Source organism: Falco punctatus (genome assembly GCF_963210335.1).
Source record: "Falco punctatus genome assembly, chromosome: 5".
Classification (NCBI taxonomy): domain Eukaryota; kingdom Metazoa; phylum Chordata; class Aves; order Falconiformes; family Falconidae; genus Falco; species Falco punctatus.
In genome coordinates, this window is record NC_137584.1 from 38373989 (window position 1) to 38398736 (window position 24748).

At 43.7% G+C, this 24748-nt stretch overlaps 1 protein-coding gene across 1 annotated transcript in view; it reads left to right on the top strand.

The window, feature by feature from the left end:
- The window catches only part of DACT2 (dishevelled binding antagonist of beta catenin 2), a 43667-nt gene extending 19692 nt beyond the window's left edge, over positions 1-23975 (top strand). Inside the window, 4 exon segments of the mRNA XM_080388536.1 lie at positions 2-451; positions 6907-7039; positions 8485-8772; positions 11970-23975. Of these exon segments, the coding sequence (XP_080244662.1) occupies positions 2-451; positions 6907-7039; positions 8485-8772; positions 11970-13759 (2661 nt within the window). The 3' untranslated portion in view covers positions 13760-23975.
- The last annotated feature ends 773 nt before the right edge of the window (positions 23976-24748 follow it).

A 24748-nucleotide genomic window follows, 5' to 3' on the forward strand; every position in this document is an offset into this window, starting at 1 on the left:
TCTTCCCTTCCCTCCCTCCCCCCGCCTTCCCTCCCCCGTCCCCACCTCTCCTCCAAAACCGCAGGAGCCGCCGCGGCCGCGCTTCACTCGCTCCGGTGCCAGCCGCGGAGCGGGGCGGGAGGACCCCGCCGCTGGCACGGCCCGGGGCGGGAGCAGCCCCGCCGCCTCCCCGCCGCCCCACTGCCATGGACGGTGTCGCGGCCCAGCCTTGACGATGCTGCTGGGCGCCCCGCGGGCGGGCGGCTGGGATCGCGGCCGGGTGGGCGAGAGGCTGCAGGCGGCCCTGGCCGGCCTCCACGAGCTCCAGGTGCTGCGGGAGAAGCAGCGGGAGCTGGTGCGGGCCGCCCTGGCCATGCCGCAGCGGCCGGCGGCCGGCGGCGAGCAGCCCCTGGCCGCCCACAGCAAGGAGCACCGGCTGGAGGCCACCCTCACCGCCCTGAAGGAGCAGCTGGTAAGAGACGGCACCGGACGGGACGCCCCGCTGCCCCGGGACCCATTCCCCGCCGCCGGGGGCCCTGGCTGGCCGCGGTGCTGAGGGCGGGCGGAGGGGAGCCCCGCCGGGCCGCCCCGCACCGGGCTGCCTGACAGCCGGCTGCCCCTCGGCAACCGCCGGCGCCGCTCCGGGGCCGGGAGCAGCGAGGGCGCCCCGCCGGCCCCGCTCCCCCGCCGGCAGGTGCGAGCGGCGGGGCCGGGGGTGTCGCTGGGGCGAGAGCGGTGCCCGCCCCCGCCGCAGCCGCTCTAACGGTCGTCGCCTTCCCTCAGGCGGGGCTCACCTGGGCAGTATTCATCGCCCCGAAATGCGCAGGGTTGCTAGAGGGCTGTGTGCCAGCGGCAGCGCCGGGGAGAAGTTGTTACCCGGCATTGCTCATTCATCGGAGCCCGGGAGCAGATGATTAACTTCAGTAATACGTGTATCACGCCTGCGAGCGCTCAGCTCTTAATCGCAGCGGCCGTTTGACTAGGAGGTCAAAAGACACGCAGAGTGAGATAGGCAGAAATAGGCTAAGGGCTCAGGGGGGTGGTGTTGGGCGTGTGTGCGCACCCACCTATGTGCATACCCCGCTGTGCACACGCCTATGTGCTGTACATAAGTGTGCACACCTATGGCTGCCCACGCAGTTGTGTGCCGGTGGGGGTCAGGCCGTCAGGAGGGTGTTTGTGGGCCAGGAGTACTTTGTTCTCGCCACGGTTCGCGTGATCAAAAGAGAGTAACTGACTGCCAGGCCTTGTATGTGAAGCCTTACACCAGGCACTTGGGGGTTTGGAAAAGAAAAAACAATTCTGAATTGCGACTGAAACAAGTTTCATAGGTGAGACAACAATCAAAGGGTGAAGGACTTTAATCTCTAGTGTGGGCAATTACACGCGTCAGTAAACTCGGGCTTCATTCAGACCCCTTTCCCTCCCTGTGCTGGTACAGGGCTTGGCCGTCAGTTATCAGTCGGGTGTGAAAACAGCGCGGTTATTCGCTGTCGGGAGGCAGCTCTATCAGGCAGCATCTTGGAATAAAATTGGCTTTAACCTTCACGGAAACCTAGTCACACACGTGAAATCACAGCAGCGGGCATATCTTGATTAAAGTAAAAAATGCAGGGCCAGTGGACTGCCAACCACTTGATTACCTGTCATTGATAATTTTAACTAATGGCCCTACTTTATTTCTTAGGGTTTTTTTTAACTAAACGAAAGAATTGAAGGCATTTATTGCCTGTCTGGGGCCACTGGGTTAACAGAAACACCAATGACCTCTGACCATAGTGACTGTTCTTTTTTCATGTCAGCTGTTGTGCTTTAATTACTCATTTGTTTATATATTTTTCAAATAAAATATGAAAAATAGATTAGTTTGGCAGGACTTTACTGGCACTTTATAAGGCCTTCCAAGGACGTGGGAGAAACTAACCATTAAAACAGAAGAAAAAAAGTGGCCTTTAATTGCTGCCCTTAGAAATTAAGGAATCGGGAAGATGAGGGTAACTCGGTACACCGCAGGAGCGGGACAGATTTCACCAGTAGGTGCCAGTGCAATTATGGGAAACTTGTCTTCTAGGGGTGCCTGGGAGGGAAGTATCCATAAAGCTTGAGAGGGATGAGTCAGAACTACATAAATCCAGGGGCTGGTTCTTCAAAAAAAGTGCAAATGCTTAAAGCAGTAATAAAAAAGCTCATCCAACTGACCCATGGCTGCTGGAAGCTTTTCAGACTGGTGTACCTGGTACCTTCACTGGTTTTCTTCGCCTGCAAATTGCAGAGATATATTTGAGTAGAGGTGCATAAACCCAGTTGAAAACAGGTTTTTCACAGTCCTGTTAGAAGTAGTCCACAGATCGTAGGAACTTGGCAACCACAGCTGAAAGCTGTTTCTTGGTGACACAAGCAGTGTATTGCACTCAAAACCCTTGAAAATTATGTTCACGATCACAGAAAATTAAGTTAAAACTAAAAACAACAGAAAATGCAATGCAAAGCATTGCTCAGGGAGTGTTACATCTTCATTGTTGTTGTTCTTGGCCCATTGGATGGTAGACTGTGATCGCTGCTCTATAAACTTTTCAGATTGAGAAACTCATTAACAATGTAAATGTAGTTTTGTCTTGCGGTGTATCTTGATCCAAGTTTCAAGCAGGGCTTTAGCCTGATCACACTTTAATTCATAAAAAGTTTGGTCCTTTCAACATAACATAGGGAAGCTGTATCAGCTGGAGCTGGCTGAAGGCATCTCAGCAACGGAAACAAGGCAGACCAAGAGTCAAGCCAGGCTTCTGTAATGGTAAGGTGAGAAACAGAAGAGCAGAGGTAGTACCCTCAAGGAGTCCGGTGCCCCTAGCAGAAATGGCTGGAGCAGAGTCATCAAATGCCTCTTATAGATGCCACTTCATCATCCCAGTCAATTCCCCAACAAGCACCAGCAAGAGCCAGCAGCTGGCTTTCCAGCAGTCTGCTGTAGGCAGCAGGACTGCAGGCTTTCTGCTGCCTGTAGCTGTCATGTCCTTTTTTGCCCCAGCCAGTGTCTCTTTCTGGTGGCCAGGGGCTCTTCTGGCAGCTAGCTGCCTGTTACTACAGTGCAGGCAAGATCAACTGTCTGTAGCAGAAGAGAAGCAGCGTTATGTGATGCCATCTGCTGTCGGTGATTCCAAAGGTGCTAAACTAGTCTCTTGGCCAAACTCTATCCTGGTGAGACATAGAGGAAAAAGGAGACATGCAAATTTGGGCTAATACAAAGAAAGAAATCTATGATACTGTCTGTATCATGGATGGCTAAGGCTGCAGCATCCAGTATTTTCTCAGCTGTTTCCTCATATAGCATATTTATAAAAATTGGTTGATTTGATTTGAATCTGATGATTTTGTTTTGCAAGCTTTTAGGTGTCTTATGATGTTATAAAAATATGTTAAGGGACACATTATACTGAAGAGAAAAACACCACCCAAAACTCTTGGTACCTTGCATTTTGCACACATTTTTTCCCCCTTTAGATAGTTTTTAAACCAGGGATATTTTTTTTTAATATTAAAAAAATTTATCTCAAAAAACAATCTCAAAAGAGAAAAGAACTCAGTTATTTGGGAGATAATAATGCTTAAAAAACGTCGACGCTAGCTGCTATGGAGGATCGTTGTTAAATATGCCCTTATTAAGGCAGTTCATTTTATCTTTTTACAACATTGTTCCATGGTTACATATCAATGTTTTAAAGTAAATATTTTATTCTTAAAGCCTGACTTGTGTTAAACCTGCCTCAGAGTGATTTAGCAGGCAGCAGGGTGCTCCTCTGGAGGGCTGGTGCAGGTAAACCCAGGGACTGGGAGCCCTGGCTCAGTGTCCAGGTCCCTACGGCTTTGCTCCAAAACGAGGGTTGTTCCTACTGCTATTGAAGCAGCACGGCTCTGGGTTAAAAGTTGGAATCACAGCGGGCTAGAAAAGAAGAAATGTATTTTACAAGGGAAAATTAGGATGTTTGTAGAGGGATGAAGGCAGTGGGTTGATTAGCATTGAAAACATGCTGCTGTGGCCTTGCCTAAGAGGCAGTGGGTTGATTGACATGGATGGTGTGCAGCTGTAGCTCGTTCCTGCAAAGGAGTTAAATAGCCCTGAGGAGTGTGGTGTGGCGTGGCGTCTGCGGTTCCTGTGTCCGCGAGGATTTTTTTTTTTTTTAATATTAAAAAAATTTAAAGTTTTTCTCAACTGAGAGAAAGAGGTGTTTCCAGAAGGAATTCTCACTCTAGAGTAAGGGTCTGGGATAGGTGAGATTAACTTTCCTCTGAAACTAGCTGCTTTGCACCATCAGTTACAAAAAGACCCAATGGTGAATAGATTTTACATGTGCAGAGCTAGATAAGAGTAATGCTATCTTTTGTCCATTCCAAAATAGAGATGGATTAATAAAGTTGTCAGGTGTTAATCTACAACCAGTAAGTGTCAACCCCATCTTTAACTGGAGGGATTAATAGTTAAGAATAGTCAAGTATGACCAGCAGTTTTTGGTGCCTTGATCTGGGGTGCCAGTTCGTGTTCACATAAAGGAACCTGTTTTTCAGAGAGTGTTCTTCCTTTTGAAAAATGGTTGGTATGACAATATCCCAGATTTGGCTCCCAAAAACTGTAGGACATCAATAGTACAAGTTGATTTGGAAAGTCTGGTCCTGCATTATGCAGTGTACAGAAGTGTTCGCAGCTGCATTGCCCAAAGCAAACAGATGGTTTCACCTGCAAGGTTTTGTCTCATGTAAAATTCATGTTGTGAATTGAGAAAGAGTGTTTTTAGGGTTTATTGTTCTGGGTGCTGTTTATGTGGTTATTAGAGCAATAACAACCTCAAGCAAACACACCGGAAAAGTCATCCTTATCCAAATGGTTTGAGGAATGCTTCTCATCTAGGAGTTGCATGAGTTGTTAACTGAAAGATCAAAACCATGAAGTCTGCCGGAAACATGAAAACTCGGTGGCGTGAGACACCATAAAAGGGTTAAAAATGATGATGTAAATCATGTGTGTTGGTTAACATGCTGTGAAGGCGCAGACAGAACCTGGAGGTATAATAAATAATCTTTGAATACCTGAGAGCCTTGTGGCCTCTCTGTCATTAATCAGAAACCACAGACTGAGGGATTGGCTGGCAAAACATTAATCATTAAGCAATTAATTCCAGCCGTGAAAACAAAACTTTGTGATTTCCCGAGTAGGTAGGATTGAAGGAGGCACGACATGTTTTTGCTTTTTCACCGTAAAGGAAATAAAGAAGTACTGAGGAAGTTGTTCATCATTCAGATGGGGTAGAAAATCTCCTTTATTATCCAATTCTTCCCTTCCTTTTTGTTCATATGAAACGGGAAGAGGGAAAATCAGCACAGATTTTTCTAGGAAGCAGTTATGAGCCTCTGGAGCTCACTGTAAGATGTGCGACACTAACAAAAAGGGGCTTTATTTCTTGTGTTTTATATGTTCCTCCAGTTCTCCATAAAAGCATGCTAAAAATACCCTTTTATTCTTCTCAGCAGCATCACCAGCCGTAACTTGTCTTATGAGACTCAGGACATCTGTCTTTTTTCCTTGAATCCTACCTTCTAATCATTTACTGATTACGGTAGGACCTTAGCTGTCCTTGCCTTTAGTATTTATAGCTATGGAGAAACCTAAAAATGCAAGTATTAAAAGCTGAATAATCTGAATACAAGGAAAGTGGAGTAAAAAATGTGTACATACTGATTTTTATTTTCTGCATGTCATTTAATTTTACAGATACTTTAATTAGTTCAAGGGAGCTAGATTATATTTTTGTCATATTGGGGGTTGGTAAAGCTGCTAGAACTGCCACTTTTATTTTTAAATCTGAAACATACACATCATCTTAGTCATGTTTTTCTCACCATTACTGTGTGGAAGTCCAGCCCCTCGAGGGCTGTGAGCACAACTTTACAACCAACTTCGAGAAACCACCTTTCTGCAAAGTACTGTTGGATGGATGCTGAAGGGTGATATAATTAGAAGCTGCCTAAATAGCGACCGGGCCTAGATAATTTGCCAAGTGCCATGTGAGAAGTTTGTGACAGAAACCAACTGTGGTTCTTTGGCTGCTACCTAATGCCTGGCCATCTGCCTAGCCAAGCTGACGGCATAAATACTGGGGGAGCAACTGCAGGAGCTGTTACCTCGGATCAGCCTGGTCAGCGATTACAGTAGGCAAAGGACCTTGTTGCTGGCTCCTGAAAGGTTATTCACAAGCTTGAGGCACCATTTATTTTAAATGCAGTCATTTTCACAGCAGTATTCAAATGCCACCTCCTCCTTGTATAAAATGCGTGGAAATAATCTAGCCATGAGACAATCAAGGAAAATTTTCAGCAAAATAGATGGCACAATTTGTGCAGTGTACGCTTTCAACTATAAAGACATCGTCAAAGCCAAGGGTTTTGCAGAAATGAGTGTGCTGCCTTTACTTTCTGTGACTGTAAGATACCTTTACATACAGTGGTTTCCTTTCATCAGGTGGCGTCTTAAGAGTTCATGCAAATAATCTGTAATGTTTGTCTCATCCTCTGCTCAGAGGCAGCGTATGGCAAAATAACATTAATATGTTTATTAATTAAAAGATTGCATCCTCTTTAGAGATACAGTTCCAGCCATGTAACATGTAACAAAAGGTTAAAGTAAGTGTGTTTAGTATGAAAAGTTTTGAGAATGTGCTCAGCTGGGCAGAAGACAATATATGCTGAGAAGCAGAATGTTTTGCGCTTGTCCATTATGTCAGTCTTGTTGCAAGAAAGCCAATTGCAACAGTCCCTAGCTAAGAAAAACACTTTGTAAGAGCAGAATCTGTCCAGCACAGATGGCCTGAATTCATGCATTGCTGCTGAGATTCTAACTGTGATTATTTTTCATTTCCTTCTTCTTCACTTGTGAATTAGTCTCGTTTGAGGAGACAGGATGTCGGCTTGAAAAGCCACCTTGATCAGCTAGACCAGCGAATAAGTGAGCTGAAATTAGACGTCAGTAAGACCTCCAGTGAATACTTGGATAGCGACAGCCGGCCCAGCTCAGGTAATGTGCATTGGGTCATTTATTCCCCGTGTTGTGGTGCTAGGAGAACTGAAGGGTGTCAACTGCTAAGCAAAATTCTCTGTATTGTTTGGTCAGAAACAGTGCCCCATGGCTGAGGTGGAGAGTAGCCCTCTGGCACAGAGCACACTCACATCGCTGGTGGAAATTTTCCTGCAAAGTTCATTTAGTTGGAAAATCCTTATTCACTCAAACAGCATTTTTTCTGGATTTTTTTTTATTATTATTTTAAAATGGACATTTTAGCCACAAATGGAAAGAGAGCCAGACAGATTTGTTAAATTACCTTGTCAAGGGCAGAATGACCATTGACAAAGTGGCTAAACTATTTGCTAGAAGTGAAGAAGACCAGCATCCATACCAATGCTCTGATTGAATCCAAGAAGGGTCCTGAACCTCATTAAAGCTTTGAAGATCACTACCACCGCAGTGCTCTGGCCAAGTTAATGTTTGATAGTTTATATAAAAATGAAACAGCTCTATTAAAAGACAGTGAGAAAAAACACCCCAACAGTTTGTTGACTAAAGCTGTCATAGACAGAAGGAAATTGAGTTTCAGTTTTCTGGTCCCATTCACAGAGCATGCTGTATTGCAGACTTTTACAGCTACGATGTCTGTTAAAAACAGTTTCTGTCATCTAGTCTGGGACAATGGGAATACTTCTTTTTAAACATAATTTTGAAATGCCTTAAGTCTTCAGTGAGACAAGAAATATTTTTTTTATTTACAGCATATGAATTTGCAGCCTGGTACTTAGAGTGGGTATAGAAAGTGCAAGTTTCTGTTGAGTGTTTTAAATTCAGGACTTGTGTGCTTAGGCACATACACACAGTTCAAAAGGAAACAGCTTCCTTTTCTGTTTCCTTTATATAGAGAGGAATAATAAAAATTCCTATCTTGACCATTTTTAATACTTCCATAATTAATTGGCAAGGATCGCAAGACCTGGGGAGGGGACACAGCCTCTGTTCTCTGCCCTTAGATGTTCCAGCTATCACAGACCTGGCAGCTCTGACCACAGGCTAGTTTTACTCTACTTTCCCATGCAAGCTGTGCTTGTACGCACCTAGCACAAGTTACAACAGTGCAAGACGGCCCTGTTTTACATCAGTTGCATAATAGTCCCCAAAGACATTCTCCAGTGAAGAACTGGGTGTGATGGTGCTGCACTTCACCCCATCCCACCCTCAGAACTAAGCATGCATGTGCGTGCCAAGCTGGCTCGGGGCCTAAGTAAATACGCAGAAGCCCAATAGAAGTTGGTTGAATTAGAGTATACCTCTGTTAAAGTTACCTAAATAAATGATCATAAATTTAGGCCTGTGGCACATAGCAAACGATTTATTTTATTCTCTGCATTTTTCTTCTACGGAGCATGTTTAGTTACTGTAAATAAGAAATATCTTCCTGTTTATTTTAACTGCAGGATTCTATGACCTTAGCGACGGTGGTTCTTGCTCACTCTCCAATTCTTGTACCTCTGTGTACAGTGAGTCCATCTCCTCCTCCCACACCAGTCTCTTGCCGGGCTCTCAACACCCTAAAGCAAGGCTCACTGTGTTTGATTACCGACCCAAGTCTGCAGATGAAACTACTGTGCACACCACCAGCTTCCAACAGCAGGGAACCTATGTCAGCGATGGATGTCGGATTACAGCTAGCACAGACATTTCTGGGACTCCTGCCAGGTCCCGACCAAGGCCAGTTTCCACAGGTAATTGACTGCAGAACTGGATACTCATTCAAGAGAAGGGAAGAATCCTGGTTATTACTTTTAGGACCTAATATACCAATGTGTAGTCAATATATAGCACTCATTTTTAATACACAAAGTGAGAATTAATCAAAACCACAGAGCCAAACCATTTAATGTCCAACTTTCACTTGTCTCCATACTCAGATACTTTTAAACAATAACAAATATGAAGACATATGCATTTAGAAATGGAAAAATATTTAAGTGCATGAGATAAAATTGTGATGAATGTTGAGATACCTTTTTAATTTACCTGCTTGTGAAATCAGAAAAATTACAGTATTTGAAGTACCTTGTGTGAAAGTGCAAGAGTGTATGAAAAATGTAAGGTGAATTAAAAATTAGAGATGATGCATTTTACTGGGAAAGATTTTATAGAAATCTAGGGAGAGACACTTCCAGACTTAGTGCCTGTTTTTTCCATCTGTTGTAAAATGAGTATGATAATACTTATATATACCTTTCTGTATTTATCCAAATGAATGTGGGCTCAAACAGTACTCATAATTTATTATGTACGGTTAGAGATAACAGACAGGAAAAGTTAATTGACTGTCTAGGAACCAGTCATGAGCCCAAATATTGGATCAACCATGAATTTACATCATACCTTTAGACAAAATAGATAAGTACATAATTATTCCAAATCTCTTGTTTGCCCATCAGTGAATTGGCGTCATACTGTGTCTTATTTTGGGTCCTTCCATGGCCTCAGAGCAATCTTGTGTTAGTGAGTTCATACAGTGACCCAGCCAAATGTGTGACAGTTCCATTATAGAAAAAGGGAAGCCACTGGGAACATCATTTCAAGTCCTGTCGCTGTGGAGTCCCCACAGCTCCTTGACCTGAGCTAGCTCATCTCTGGCTTGCCTGGAGCGGAAGGAAAGACCGCCTGTTCTGTACCTATCTGTGCTGACCCACCTGAAGCGATGGTGGTAAATTATAGCATAAAAGCAAAGTCTCCTCAAGGCTTCTCAGAGGATGGGGATGGAGCTGAGCTTAATGATCCATGGCTTCCGTGTTCACATTGCAGTGTGTTCTATCAGAAGCTTTCCTGCCTTGCAACATTTTGCTAAGACCCCTGGGGCTTTATGGTTTTTTTGGATACGGACGTAGACTAGCAGAAAAAGGGACAGTTGATGTTAAGTAAGTGGGAGTGAGGCTACAGACCTCCTTCAACCATCCTTCTTTTTTCCACCACCACCTCCCTTCTTCCTGGCTACAACTTTTGACTTCCTTCAGTGTGAGAAACATAAGTAGTGGGGTAGTAGTTGTTGAAGTGCTGAAGAAACAGTTCCTGCTAAGGTGACAATATTGCAGGAGGTAAGGCAAGATGTTAATTACTTCAGAAAAGCATCATTTGGAAAGGGGAAGAAATGTCTCTTTTCCTTTCCTTAGCTTGTCCCCACAGGTAACTGCAGGTACAAACCAATTGCCTTTTTTTTTCCGTGGCAAGTGGAAAGCTTGCTGAGACACCACAAGCACAGCATTCTTTTGACACCTTCCTGGTTTGCACAAGAGAGCACCACTACACATTGCCAACAATTTCCTAAAGAATTCTCATTATGAAAATACGCTGTTTGAGAAATCATCCTTACCACAGGTCTGTAAGTGCCTTAGGTAGGGTACTGCAGACAGTGCTAAATTTTGAAGTCTTTCAAAAGCTTCCTGTCACAGGACAGAAATAGTCACTCTAAGTGCAATATGTGGTTGGATTTGATGGTTGGGTTTCCTGGTAGAATGAAGCAGCCAGGAAATCAGCTAGCTAAGGATTTCTTGGCACTGAAGTCTGCACTGTTGTACAGAGAAACCCAGGATAACTGCAGATGGTTCCAGTACTTCTGGTACCAGAGGTAACATAGCACCATAGCACTCTATCAGATGACTTGTCTGGGTGGAACAGTCTTGCTTCACACAACCTGTCCTCTCAGTGCACAGGAGATGCTCCTGAGAGGCAGGTGCAGCAGTCAAGTGTAACTTGCAGCAACCTTGACAGTACTCAAAATTTAAGAGAGATGAACTGGTGGCCATAAATGCCATCTTCAGGGACTGAGCCTCCCATCTGCGTAAGTAGTTACCCTTAGATTTTTTTTCTCTGTCAGAGTAAAGGTTCTCTAGTACATTCTTCTATGTCCTTAAGGTTGACTTTAAAAAACCCACACACAGACTTAGGGCATTCCTGATTTTCTGCCTTTTGATAAAACCTGAATATTTCTTTCTGAAATTAAATACTCTAAAAGTTACTTACTTGAGAAAGGCACGAGACTGGTAATGTTACCAAATGAAATGAGAGATCTGGTTAGGAGTTTCCACTGGATGTGGAATTAAGGAAAAGTAGAATCACTCCACTCTCTGGCCAATGGGACATGTAAGTCTTAATGGCTTTCCTGTGTGCATTGGGTGCTTCTGTTTACTAATGCCTTACCAAAGCAAAATACAAAAGAAAAGCAACTACAGCTTCCAGCATTTAAGAGGTTAAGAAAAACTATAACCCAGTGTCTGCTTAAGTCCTCTTAAAACAGCTGTTGAGTACTATAGATTTTTCCAAGACACATGATATAAAAGGGTAGGAGGAAAAGCTGGAATTCAATTTAACCACTTTGAAAAAAATACCACTGGCTCTGCATGCTGGAAATCTCAGAAATTTCTGAGTTATAGTCATATGTCCAGAGGAAGTCTTTATCCTGTCCTGGGAGGAAGGTGATCAAAAACTGTATCTGTTTTAATGGATAATTTTACATGACATTCAGCTTCAGGCTTTCTGGTTGTTGGATTTACTTTTTATGTCTGCTAAGAATTAAAAATAATCCCGTATTTTCATTTAGTTGGTTGAGTTCCTGTTAGTCTGTGACATTCTAGAACATTTTTATAAATGTACAGATTTACTGTCATCCAAGTGGCACAGTTTAAATTTCCTGCAAAGGCATGAGTTTTATTATTGGCATTAAAAAGCATTCTAATCTCTGTTATGCTCAGGTGAATAAAAGCCTTGGAGTAATTTGGTGATCTTGGAGGACTGAAACTGTTTTCTTCATTCATGCACTGATTTTAGTAAAAGCTAGCACACCCCTCTGAAATAGCACTTTTAGCATAAGCCAGTTTGAATGTAATTGTCTGTGATTTAATTAGGTTGTTTATTTTCATCCACTCTGTAGGTGACTTGGAAAGACTCATCCCAGCAGACGCTAGATTTCAGAAAGAGACAGATCCCAAATCCATGTTGCCTCTGTGCCAAGCCGGAGACATGCACTTGCTCAGCATGGACCCCAAATTCCAGAATGACTTGGTCTCCAAGAATGGCATTGATGTGTACCCTTACCCTAGCCCCCTTCATGCAGTGGCTTTACAAAGTCCCCTTTTCTCCCTGGTGGGGACATCCCCAGAAGCAGACCTCCAGGCTCCTCCCAGCAAACCCATGCCTAGTGTGACAGGTCCCAGCTTGATTAGGACTAGGCCAACCACTGAGGCCAAGCCAGGGGGTTACATCAATAAATTACTGCAGCTGACGAGATGCAAAGGGAACAGTCGGGCTGATGCCAGTGAGTGGGTTTCAACAAAGAGCCAGCCAGCCACAATGCACCAGAGACTCATTATAACCCCCAGTGCCGGCGGAGTGAAAATTAACAGCAGCAGTAGCCAGCTGGAAAAACAAGCAAGTTCTCTGGAAAGTAACAAAGCTGAAGGGAAGCTGCAGAGAGAGGTGCTGGAGGGGGAATGTGCCAAGCAGCAGGAGACCATGCGCTGTGTGAATGAAGAACAGCCATCCGCTCGGCCTGACACAGAGCCGTCAGCTGTGAATAGTTGTTACCCTGCCAAGTCAGCAGCAAGGGGCTCTCCTCTGGCAGAAGCAACGGACAGCAGTGTGGAGCACAGTTCATCCGGCTCACAGCTGTGCCAGGAGGACTCCAGCCCCAGTGCCTGGAACGCTAAAGCTGTTCCACCCGGAAAACTGCCCCTCAAAAGGTGTGGCAACGCCAAACTGGCTAGTGCTGGGGGTCGTGAGCGAGTGACACGGAGTGAGTTTGTTCATGCTCAGTTTGTCCCTGCAGAATCCCACCAAGTCCGGGTCAAGTTTGCCAGCTCCAAAACAAAAGCAGTGAAGATAAAGAGGAGGAACAGTGAAAAGGTCCTACGTCCTGGAAGGCCAGCCTTTTGCATGGAGAAGGCGAGAGGGTCCCACGGGGCTGCCAGGCTCCCTGCTGAGTGGAATCAGCCCCAAAGGCCACATGGAGCAAAGAGCCTCGCACGGAGACCTTCATACTCTGGTGACGTGACCGGCAGGTCGTGCTCCGAGTCTAGCCTGTTCCCCGTGCAGATCCGGCTCCCCACAGCACCATCCAGGCCGGAGCTCTACAGAGCCTCTGCCAATGCACTGTGTTCCCTTGACACAGACACAGCCAACAAGAAGAAGCAGCGCAAGTGGCAGTCCACGGTGGAGATCTCTGCCAAGGCCCACCTGGCCAGCCTCTCCAGCAGCTTTGGCCTGGGAGCACCCAGGCAGCCAGCGAGGCGAGCTGGGGTTCTGCGCACTGTCAGTATGAGGGCGCGCTCCAAGAGCCAGCGCCACGGCGCTTATGCCAAGAGCGAGTCGGACCACTCGGAGTACTCTGCCGAGTGCGCTTCCCTCTTCCACTCCACCATCGCAGAGACCAGCGAAGGGGAGGTCAGCGATTTCACAACTAACCGTTTTGGGGACAGTGAGTCCAGTGAAAGCGATTTGGATGGCAGCAGTAGCAGCAGCAGCCTTGCCCTTGACTATGATGAGGGGGATGAGACCGAGCTGATTTGGCCTGAAGGTTCCGTCAGACAAGCGGGGACTGTCCAGGCCGCTTCCAAGCCTCTTCCCCCAGTGCCCAAAATCTGTCGCATCAAAGCTTCAAAGGCACTAAAGAAGAAGATTAGGAGATTCCAGCCTGCCTCTCTGAAGGTCATGACCATGGTTTAAGGGTGAGCAAGCATCTGTTTCTTACAGTGAGACATCCTGCTGGCTCTCATTTGCAAAACAAGAGAACCCATGTGTGGAGAAAAGGACTTGCTTAAATGAACTATGAATAACCCCTGAATCAACACAAGCGATCTTGTTTGTTAATGCCTGGACATAAATGTCACTGTATCTAATTTCCTCTTTTTACATTTATTGTGTAAATATGTATCTGTGTATATTGTGTGATGCCTTTTTTTACTACGCAGAAGGGTCACCATGGTGAAAATGAAAACAACCTGTGCCGTAAAATTTTACAGGCAGGCTCTTGATGGTTTGTTGACCATATGCACCCACAGAATCAGTCCCAGACACAAAGGCTTCCCAAGAAGAGAAGCTCTTCCCAGCTGGATATTTGGTAGCATCCCTCCCTCTAGTGAGGAATTCTTTGCAGTCTGAAGTCTGCATTAACCATCCAGCTGTCACTGTGCTATGGAAAAGCTCTCGGTGCCCTCCACAATTTTACTTCCTGCAGATCAACCATCCCATACCTTCTCCCAAACATCAGGATAGTCTATTCTTCTGTAAACACATACTATCTTTAATCAAGAAGTCAAATGTATTTGTGAATGAGAACAAGACTTCAGTTTACTTCCCGTTTTCAAAACTGAGAGTATAGGGTTGTTCTTTTTCAAACCTCCTCTTTATGATGTTCCATGTTATTGTTCATTTGTCGAATGGGTGGAAGAACATGAGGGCACAGTGCCACAGTGTGTGAATAGCTGGGACTGAGATTATAGCTTTGCCCCTGAAATTGCAAACTCAATAAATACTATTTAATGTACTTCTGAAAATTGTGCTTGTCTGACTTTGATGTCTCAAGAAAATTATTCTGAACTCCAATGTCATGTCAGGACTGCAGAGGAGCTTTCTTTGGTGAAACAGATCTGTGTTTTCACGGTCACTGTGCAGAGGGGTTTGTTCTTAGTTTTTCGGAGAGTTGCTGTAGCTCGGTCAGAACCTTTCAGGGTCCTTTCAACCTCTACCTCAGGAAACCTGCTTCAGCATCTGCTTCAAAATGAATGAATTTTTAAAAAGTATTTGTATTGAGGACAGCATAGTGTTTAACTGACTCAAATTGATGCAATTTTGTCACAAGATACTCTTAATTTAAAACATGTTTATGTATATGTAATGTGTTTTGAATGCATTTGAGGGCCTATGTGAAGCTTTGAATCAGTTGCTAAACTGATGAAGCTATTTTTTTGTGTTCAGACAAGCAGTCCTAATTCTTTCCTCTGAGCACAGCAATCTGGAAGCTGATCTGAAGTTCACCCTGTGTTTATCAAAGAGCAGGTATTATCCTCCTACCCTGTTTCAGTGCCCAATCTGAATACATTCCTGGCCTAGGAGATGCAGGCATTACCTCATTCAGCCAAGTGTGCTGGATCTGAAACAAAAGGCAAGTGCTTTGCAGAAACTGAGGGTAAAAGAGCGCTTGTTTACTCCAAGGATTCATTAGCAAATGAGATATTGAAAGACTAAACTTTCAGCCCTATGCCTTCTATTTTTGGAAAGCTACATTATGTTTTTAAACCACTCTACTTTTAAGTAATTTTTGGAAAATGAGGTAGAGAAAAGTAAAAGTTACGTAGTCATTTAATTGAAGTATATGAGCTAGTGCATAACACCATCCTTACTGCAACTAGAAAAATACACATTTTAGTCAGTGGAATATGTTTAAATATTTTTTTCATGGTCCCAAGAATATTGGATGTAATTACTCCGGTAGGATTAATGGGAGAATTTCACAAGTCTGGTGGTGGTTTCTTGTTCAGCATGTCAAGCAACAGAACAAACACAATAGTGATTTATGCCTTGTTGACTTTCTACACCACAAAAGGATTCTTTTTCCCATTTACACAAAAGGTTTTGTTTGGGGGAGTGTGTCAAAAGTTACATATGAACCTTTAATCTGTGGATTTTTGTGCTGGGGTGGGGTTTATTGGTTAGACAGGAATTTTGAGAGTGTTTTTTTCGTGGGAGAGGAAGTTGTTCCTAACTAGAAAACTGCTCTGGGTAGGAGCATTCTGAAACCTGGTAAAAACCACCACCCAGTAGCTCCCTGTCTTTTTATCAGAGTAAGTTCAAACAATAAGTTTGTGGTCCCACAACTCAGTAAATCCTGCTTTAGGGCTGTTAATACTCCATCAGAAATGTTGCCAGACACATGATGAAAGTGCTGATCCAGAATGAACTCACACTGCCAATTCAAATAAAGAAAAATGATGACTTAGTTTTGTACTGACAGGTTTTATGCCAGATGAGGTATCACTGCCTCTACAGCTCACGCTTTCTGCCAGGTCAGATAACGTCTCTCCTTCCACAGCCAGCATAAAGCCAACATAAAAGCATAAAGCTGGCACAAACGTCATCATCCTGTGCCTTGGCTAATTTGACAGAAATATGATTATGTGCCCACGCTTGATCCAGGGGAAACCTGTGGTGCTGGAGAACCCCAGCAATGCAGGGAAACCTGCTGTTAGGGGCTGAGGTGTCACCTTCTTCAGTGATGCTACTGAGCTGTGACTTCCTGGGCAGGGCAGAACAAGTGATGCCACCCCTCCCTACTCCGGGACATTGGACCTTTTCCCTACCCACTGCCCTTTGGAAACACTGCTTTCCTCTGCTGGAGCAGAAACTGCATTGGGATCAGAGCTCTTGGAGGGAAGAAGTAGGACAGTGCAAAGCAGGGCAGGAGATCTGAGTGGTTGACCAACTGTACTGGCACCAAACTCATGATTTTTGTTCAGTACACTGGTAAAAATTAGTATGTTTTGTTGGCATGTACCCTGAGAATTTTGATAACAACTGGGTAGGAGTGTGATGCTTGTCAGTGCTCTGTCCGTCAGAGACTTATGGGCTAGCACTGCTGACAGCAGCCAGGAATACCTGCCTGCTAAGCAAACAGATCTGAAACATAATTATAATCAAGAAATGTCAATAAATCCTCTGATGCACTACTCTTTCATATGTATATACTAAACATCATAAAACCAGCTCTCGGCTCCATATGAAGCCTCACCATGAGAATAAGAGATGCCCAGCTTTACTCTTGGTTATGGCAATACAAAACAGAAATATTCACTGTCTATTTTTCCTTCCAGAAAGAATCCACAAAATCGTTTTACTTTCCAGCATCTTGTACTATAAAGGCCTAAAAGAATGCAAAGAATGTCAGTCGGTGATTCAATTAGAAGTCTAGCACCAAACCTGATACACTTTAGGAGTAAGAAGTTTAGCACTTTCACTGTGACTTGATTAGCAAGCGTACAGATCTGATGGTTGTTTCAGAACAGCTTTATGCAGTGTTGCTGTAGCAGGAGCTAACATCTGTCATCATTGCTTCAGGCTCTTGTGAATCAAAATCATCCACTGCTGAAATCTATGCACCAGATCAGCAGTTTCCTTCTGTCAAAGGCAGACATTTACACTTTGGTGTAGGAGCAAATTGCTCCTAAACCACAAAGGAAAGAAATGAAAGGAAAAAAAGAGAGCATAGAGAGGGAATTAAGGAAGCTTTAAGAGCAATTTGCAGAATAGATCATAATCATGATTTTAAAAACTTCATTAATCCTTTTATTGCTCTAATAATTTTGCAACTGGATAATTACCAGTCTTCTTGGCTTTGACAGAGTCTTGGATTTTCAAGTCCACATTCAGTACCCAAACCATGGGATAATGTCAGAGAACTGATGTTTTGTTGGAGACGCCCTCCTTCAGACCAGATCTTCATTTGAAGTGACTTCTGGTCAGGCAGGGCACCGGTGAAATTATCATGTGGTAAGTCTCAAAACCAGCTACAAATGATGCTCATGCTGGTGAACTTTAGTCCGGTGAACATTTTAAGGCTGTGCTGTAGTCTGTTTTATATTTGCTTACTCATCCTGGCCTGAAGCTCTGACGGGGTGAGAGCTGAAGGTGAGAGGTGCTCCAGGAGCAGCTGAAAGGCAGGTGACAGCAGTGGCTCTCTGGGAAGCAAGTTGCTGCCCTCAGGATGAGGCAGGCTGAGCATGGCACCGGAGGGCTTGGGCAGTTCCAGCCCCAGCAGCCTTTGCTGGCTTCTTTATCACGGCTAGCACCCTAACCCAGCCTCAGCGCTGCTCATGTGGCAGTGCTGGCGTGTGGATGCTGCACTTGAAATAGTCACAAACCACCTGCACCCAAAGGCACGGGCTGATCACTCCTGAGCTACAAGGTCAGGGAGCGCCCCAGTCATTCCAGACTACCAACTGCAAAATCCCCAGCCAGGCAAAGATTGTTCAAAGGAAGCCTGAACCAAAACAGGGCATTTGTGACCACTGTCTCTGACAGGGAACAAGACAACAGCGCGCTGGAGAAGGCCTGCCCAATTGCTACTCTGAAGCAACAGCAGCAGCTTTCATTTTCAAGCCCCTTTTGAGCCCTCCTCAACCACCCTGAGTCTGAAGGGGTCACCCCAGCTGTGCTCAATGGAAGAGAGTAGCTCAGCTTTTAACTACAGCAACCCCTCTGCCCTCCACACCACAGCAAACCCTTTGGCTCCTGCAGAGAGATGTAGTACCTATCGCCTCCTAACCATGAACTCGGCCCTCCTTGCTGAACAGGCTCCCCAGGAACCCGCCCTGAGATGAGCAGCTTGAATGGCCGCGTAAAGGGAAAAACATGTTAATCTGGAAAACAAGACGTTTATGTCTGAAACCTGCCTGTGAGGAATAGAAACACACCGTGACACCAATACAGCATTTAGGCAGCATCTCCCATAACTTATACGGATGTGAAGGAGACCTGGGATTCCATCGTTAGCTGCCACTCTCTACAGACGGCTATGGTGCTACTTCAGCTCCGGGTGAAGAGCAATCAACAGGAAAATGCTCAGCTAAGGGCCGTTTTTTGATGCTTGCACTTCTCAGGTTTAAAACCACCGCAGTATGTCTGATTATACTGCAATGCAGAGCATCAGCAGAATAACAGCTGAAATGAGCAGAAGTCCAGTCACCCTCAATTCTATTAATTCCATGAGTTATCATTATAACAGAGCTTGGAAACTATTGTTAGCTAATGTTGATTTTTTTTCCCCCAAGCATTCCAGTGTTTTTCTTTTCCAGGCTCAGCATTTGTAAGTGATGCAGTGCATCAAATTCACCCATGACATAATTCCTCGGAAGTCACTTGAGCTACCCCACAGATTCATTTATCCCCCTCATGCTGTTCTCAGGATGTCAGCGAGTGGGATGATTGGCATGACAGACGGAAAATAAGGATTTCAGATCTCACTTTCATTCTTGATCGGGCTGTAGGCTGTGGAAGTAACTGTGTTTATTACTGGTTTGCCTGGGGAGAATCCTGCTGCTGTGTCACATCTGTGTTAGTGGCAGAGCAGGGGAGGTGGTTAGGGCTGTGTATAGTGTTGCACTCTGATAGAAAAATTTCATGTTTATATTGGTTTTCAAAGCACAAATTGAAAGCGTATCAGCAGTCTGGTGATACTGCAAAGCTACAAACCAAGACATGAGAAAGCCCACAAATCAAATTGACCAGGCAGGGCTCATCAGGCAATGCTGAACCCAAGCTTCAGACTTACAAGCCTGAAATGAAGAATTTCAGTCTCAGCAGGACACTTGAGCAGCTGGATGTGCTCAAAAGCTCTATCACATCACTCTGGGTGCCTAGTCTTCATCAGCATCCAAGATAGAGACATCAGGCTAACAAGTGGCTCTGAGAAATACACATAACAATAAACCTTCACTCCTACATTTACATGCAATATTTTCTCTCCATTCTTAGTGTTCCAAAAGTAAATCTAAAAAGGTAAAGGTCTTAATTCATTCTGTACAGTATTTTGCTTAAGACTACCGAACTTTTCTACAATTTCCAAGATGGAATGATATAAACACATTGACTCTTGAGGTAACAGGATGCATCCTTCAGCAGGAATGCAGAAATGAAGCTTGCACCCACACAAGGAGTTGTAGCATCAACAAACACTTTTCTATTTAACATATAAAAGTTCTTGATTTTGCCTGGACCACTGCAATGTTAAAACACAAATAAAATCTTAAATATTCTGAGATTATTAGCTCATTCATTAATGAGAGTCAAGAAATTCAATTATGAAAACAGTCTTTGAGTTTGACCACTGTCGATATAAGGAATTAGACAGAAAATCCCAGTATTATGGCTTTTTATGCATTTTTTTTTTCGTTTTATACTTATTCCCTAAAGAATAAAGTCAAAAGAAGAGAAGCAGAAGTTCATTTTCATGCTTTTCATTAGGAGGGTCATCTGACTTGACCCTCCCTCGACACACCTGGACGTGCAAAAGGGCAAGAGCAGAGACAGTTGCAGTCAGGATGAAAATTTGTTTTATCTTAAACATTCAATGCTGAAACCATTTTTTAACCTATTCAATGGTAAGGAAGTGGAAGAAGTTAATGGCTAGGGCATACCCAGAGTCTCGTATTATGAGATCATTTGAATCAAACAGATTCCTTATCTCAGACACAATGTATGGCAAAGAGCTACATGAACAGAAATTATTTGCAAAGGGAAGGAGATTTTCCTGATTATATGCTAAGTGTGCTCACTGTGTTGCTCGCCATCCTTCTGTGCATAACCAAATCAATATCTCTTGTCTCCCCGATATTGCTGTTTCATGGTGACATTAGTGGAAGAACAGGATGCTTATCAGCTACACTGTGGCCTCTGATTGCTGAGAATTTCACCTTGACATAAAACTCTGTATTTCTTAAGGACTGAAGTTTATGAAATTATTTGTTGGAATGGAAATTTGCCATATGTCTTCATAGCATTAGATGTATATACAGATATTTGGGAAGAGGCAGTTCAGTGGATGGGTGGATGTGGTAATGTCCACAGACAGTGCTTTGGAAGCAAAACAGAAAGGGTTTTGGACTACAGTGTATCTTGTCACTGACCCTGACTATATTTTCCAAAGAAAATAGGTCTCAGTACTGGAGAGGTACTGAGAACGAGTTGCTGCTGATTAAAATTAGTACTGTGAACATTTTCCTTTTTTGTTTTAATCACACCTACTGAAGCTAACGAGTTTGGGGATGGTTCTATCAAATCTGACTTTGGAGTGGGCTGAATTTCTTGAAAATAATTCCATGATGTATTTTGTTAACCCAAGATGCTCAAGGAAGCTTTGTGTGCGCTTACCTGATTTGCACCTGAACTCTGAATCATCTGAAGTTTATTCATAAATATCTGATAGAAAATTCTGCCCCTTTTTCTCCCACTCCCCCAAAACACAGGCATATGTTGCACACATACAAAGTACCTGTAATAAAATGAGTACGATTGTGGAATGGCTTTTCCAGCTTTTCCTGCTACATTTAGGTTTTGTGCTTTTGATTATGTTTGTATCCTGGGTCTCCTTTGTTGTCACTGGAGCACTGGAATTGATGTAATACTTGTATGCCTACAACCACAGCTTTATAACCAGAATTTATAGAGTGCAGGCTGCTTCTAGGAGGTCAGAGAGAGGTAACTATGAATAGTAAGCCTAATGCCAGCAGGCTTAACTACACTGTACCACAGTGTGAACTTTCATTTCAAATCTTCAGGAGCTCACAAATCAAAAAAGGCTGGAAAATGACATATTGTCTCCTAGGTGCTCAAGATGAAGAGGACTTCAGAACAAAGAATCTATAAAGCCAGGAGTAGGAAGAATTCCAGAAGAGTTGAGATGAGAAAAAAACAATTTCACAGTCTGATGATAACTTACTGCAAATCAAGAGGAAAAGCCCTCCACAGATGTGTTAAATAAGTACAGAGGACTGAAACAGGCTGCAAGATAGACAGGGAGAGTGATAAAAGGGGACACTTTAAAGCTCTGTTATTATAGGATGGTTAATAATTTTCTAGCACTGTGGTTAGTATATAATCACAGCAGCCTCCCACATTAAGTAACATCAGTGTGGTTGTCAGGGAGGCATGTGTGCCATGGAAATGTGCTGGAATTGGAAACCAAGTATCCCAAACGTGTTTGCATCATCCAGAGCTGAAGGCACCCTCCCAAGCCCAACCTGAGGTGCCAGCTGCCTGGGGGTCACCTTCCCACCGGGCTGCTGCGGTACCCCATCCCCTCCACCCAGCCTCCATCATTTCCCTGGCTGCTGTGTCCCACACCTGCAGCTGGGAACTTTCCTCCAGAAGAATTACTCTTTTTTTCAGAAATTTCATCAAGTTATAAAGATTAACCTCAAAGCGTGCAGAGAACTTTTAACAAGAAAATGTTTGGTCATCTCTCCACAGTCAGCCTGCAGAAATGTACTGTCATGACTCGCGTTCATTCATGTGTCTCTGGGGGATGTAACCTGGGGACACTGAGGGTTAACTGCCCTAGATAGCAAGTGAAGCCACTGCAGAGAGGGATGCAGCCTGCGCTAGAAATCAAAACCAAAAAGGCAAAGAACAGACCCTCCACTGCCTTTTATCCAGGTGCAACCAGGCACGTCATGCAAAGCAGACACCACGTGTGTTGGGTCTCACATTGGGCCCAAGTTACACAGGGATGAGTGATCCCACTCACCACACAACCCCTCAGCATCCTCACCCACCACACCAGCTCAGCTCCACACCAGCTCAGCTCCCTGGCACAAGTATACGTGATTTTCACCTTCACAGATTAGAGGAAGATCAAGCTGAACGCTCCACAGGCAGCCAGGAGAATGACTAGAAATTAAATACAGCTGTTTTCACACAAACTTTTCTCTATACCATCACCTGTCATAAGATACTATAATTACAGAGCTAATTCCTCCCACTTTCCCCTTCACATGATGCTTTCCCTGACTTTTCTGAGATGGCCACCCCAGCCTGCTGAGGCGAGGCAAGGGTGTGCTCCAGGCTCCGTGCCTTTTGGTGCCTGTCTGTGCTAACATGCGCTGGGAAGCAGAGACATGACCTGCAGTCTCCTTTATCACAGCAGACTTTGCTTCTTCCTGAGCTGCCTCTCTCTAAATCTGAAGTTATACTGCCTGATTCTCTGATAGAGAGCACCATTTTTTGTATATTCCAAGATTAATTTGAGTGCAAATTGTCTTTAATAAAAATGTGTTTTGTAACAAAACTCCATATGATAATGTGGTTTGCAACAAAGAGCCGCTGTTTGTATTTCCCTATGCATTCAGTTTACATCAGCTTTCCAGGTATAAGAAGGCCAAGTCTGTATCCAGACTATATATGTAAGAATATATATACATACATATCTATCTATATATGTAAGAATACTGTGTATACTGTAAGTATACAGACACATACAACACTATAAGGAAGGCAGCTAGGATTACTGTCTTCACTAGACACGTGTTGCTAAGAGAAATCCACAGCATGAATACAACAAATAAAGTATCCCTTGTAATATATAATATAGTCCTTGTATGTTGGGCCTGCATGGCTGCACAATGCTGCATCAGTTTTAATTGCTCTCATTTAGTCAACCACCCAGGAAAAGCAGCTTGTTCCTGTAAAGCTAAATGTCTTTCTTTGAGGTACAGAGCCTCCTATCTATGGTTTACTTGGCTTCCTGAACTAGCAGATGTTCTCTTCTTCCTTTTGTAAAAAACCCTGGATAATGATTATGGTTTGCTTTGAATATTCGTCTGACAACTTATAAAACTGTGATTAAAGAAGCAAACAGATAATTAAATCTTCCCTGAAACAAACCTGATTTTTAAAGAGACTCAGAGCCAAAACTATCTCTGTGTTTTAAACTCACCTCTAGCATTTCAATAAGCATTTCTGAGTTCAAGCCAGATTAAACCAAATCTCCAGAAGTATATAATGATTTTTCTAGTTAAACATTAGGAAGATTATAAAAAGAAATTGTATCTTTCCAGGAATTTGTCTTCAATGGAAATTATTCCATTATTTCATTAAAAGCTCTTTTTTTTGCTAGAAAACTAACACTTTCCATGCTGTCATTCTGAAAAAAACAAATATCTTTCTAGATCATCTCATCTGTGGCCTGTGGTTAGTAATGTGCAGGAGGTCAGACTAAATCCTCTTGCAATCCTTTTGAGCTTTAGGGTCTATTAAGTTTTATTCTGTTTCCTCTACCGTATATCTCTTTTAAGGGGAGACTGATCCTTAGATCACAAAGCAATTTTAAAATTTCCCAGTAAGCTGGGGGAAAAAGTCTTTTCCAATGCCTTGAAGGCAAGTATCAATGCATTTAGGATGGAATTTGTTACGTCTATCTTAAGCCATCTAAAATTTAGGAATCTGGGCTAAACCAGTCCACTAGGCACCTCGTATTGCCAGTAGAGTGCAAGTCGTGCTGCCGCCAGCTGGGAAATTACCTCATTCCAAACAAGGTCTCCCAGATAGGTGGGTTGAATGGTTTTCGGGAAGTACTGACTGTAAGGAGCCAAAATGACTCAGTTCAGCGATACCTGACTGTTGAATAGGTAACATCAGGTTAGACACGTTTGATTTCTGAGGGTGTGGGTAGCCGCTTTTGATTGTATACAGCTGTCATTGAGATATCTAAGGAATTGTTAGAAGAAATGGAATAGGATTAATACATTCTGGGTTTTTTATAAAGGAGTTATTTTAGACAATACTGGTAGTAAGTTTCAGGGTAGGCACAGCACATAAACATACAGATAGTACAAGTAAGGGCAAGCCATAGCACATACACAGTATAGAGGTGAGACGTTGTAGGTTATATCCAAATGCTGGGTTAATGTAAGAATAAAGAAATAAAACAGGAACCTATCAATCAAAAATTGTTACATTAAAAATCCCTTAGACCTGCACTTTTCTTTCTTCTTCTTCTGCAGAGAAGATGAATTATTTTTTTACTCCAGAGGACACCGGAGCTTGAACAGACTTGCAAAAACTCGATAATATCTAATAATGTCTGGAAAGTTGCAGCATCTACCTTTTTAGACGTTAGCACATAATGCTGCGTCCTTTTCTTTGGGGCTCTAGTTACTGTTCTGT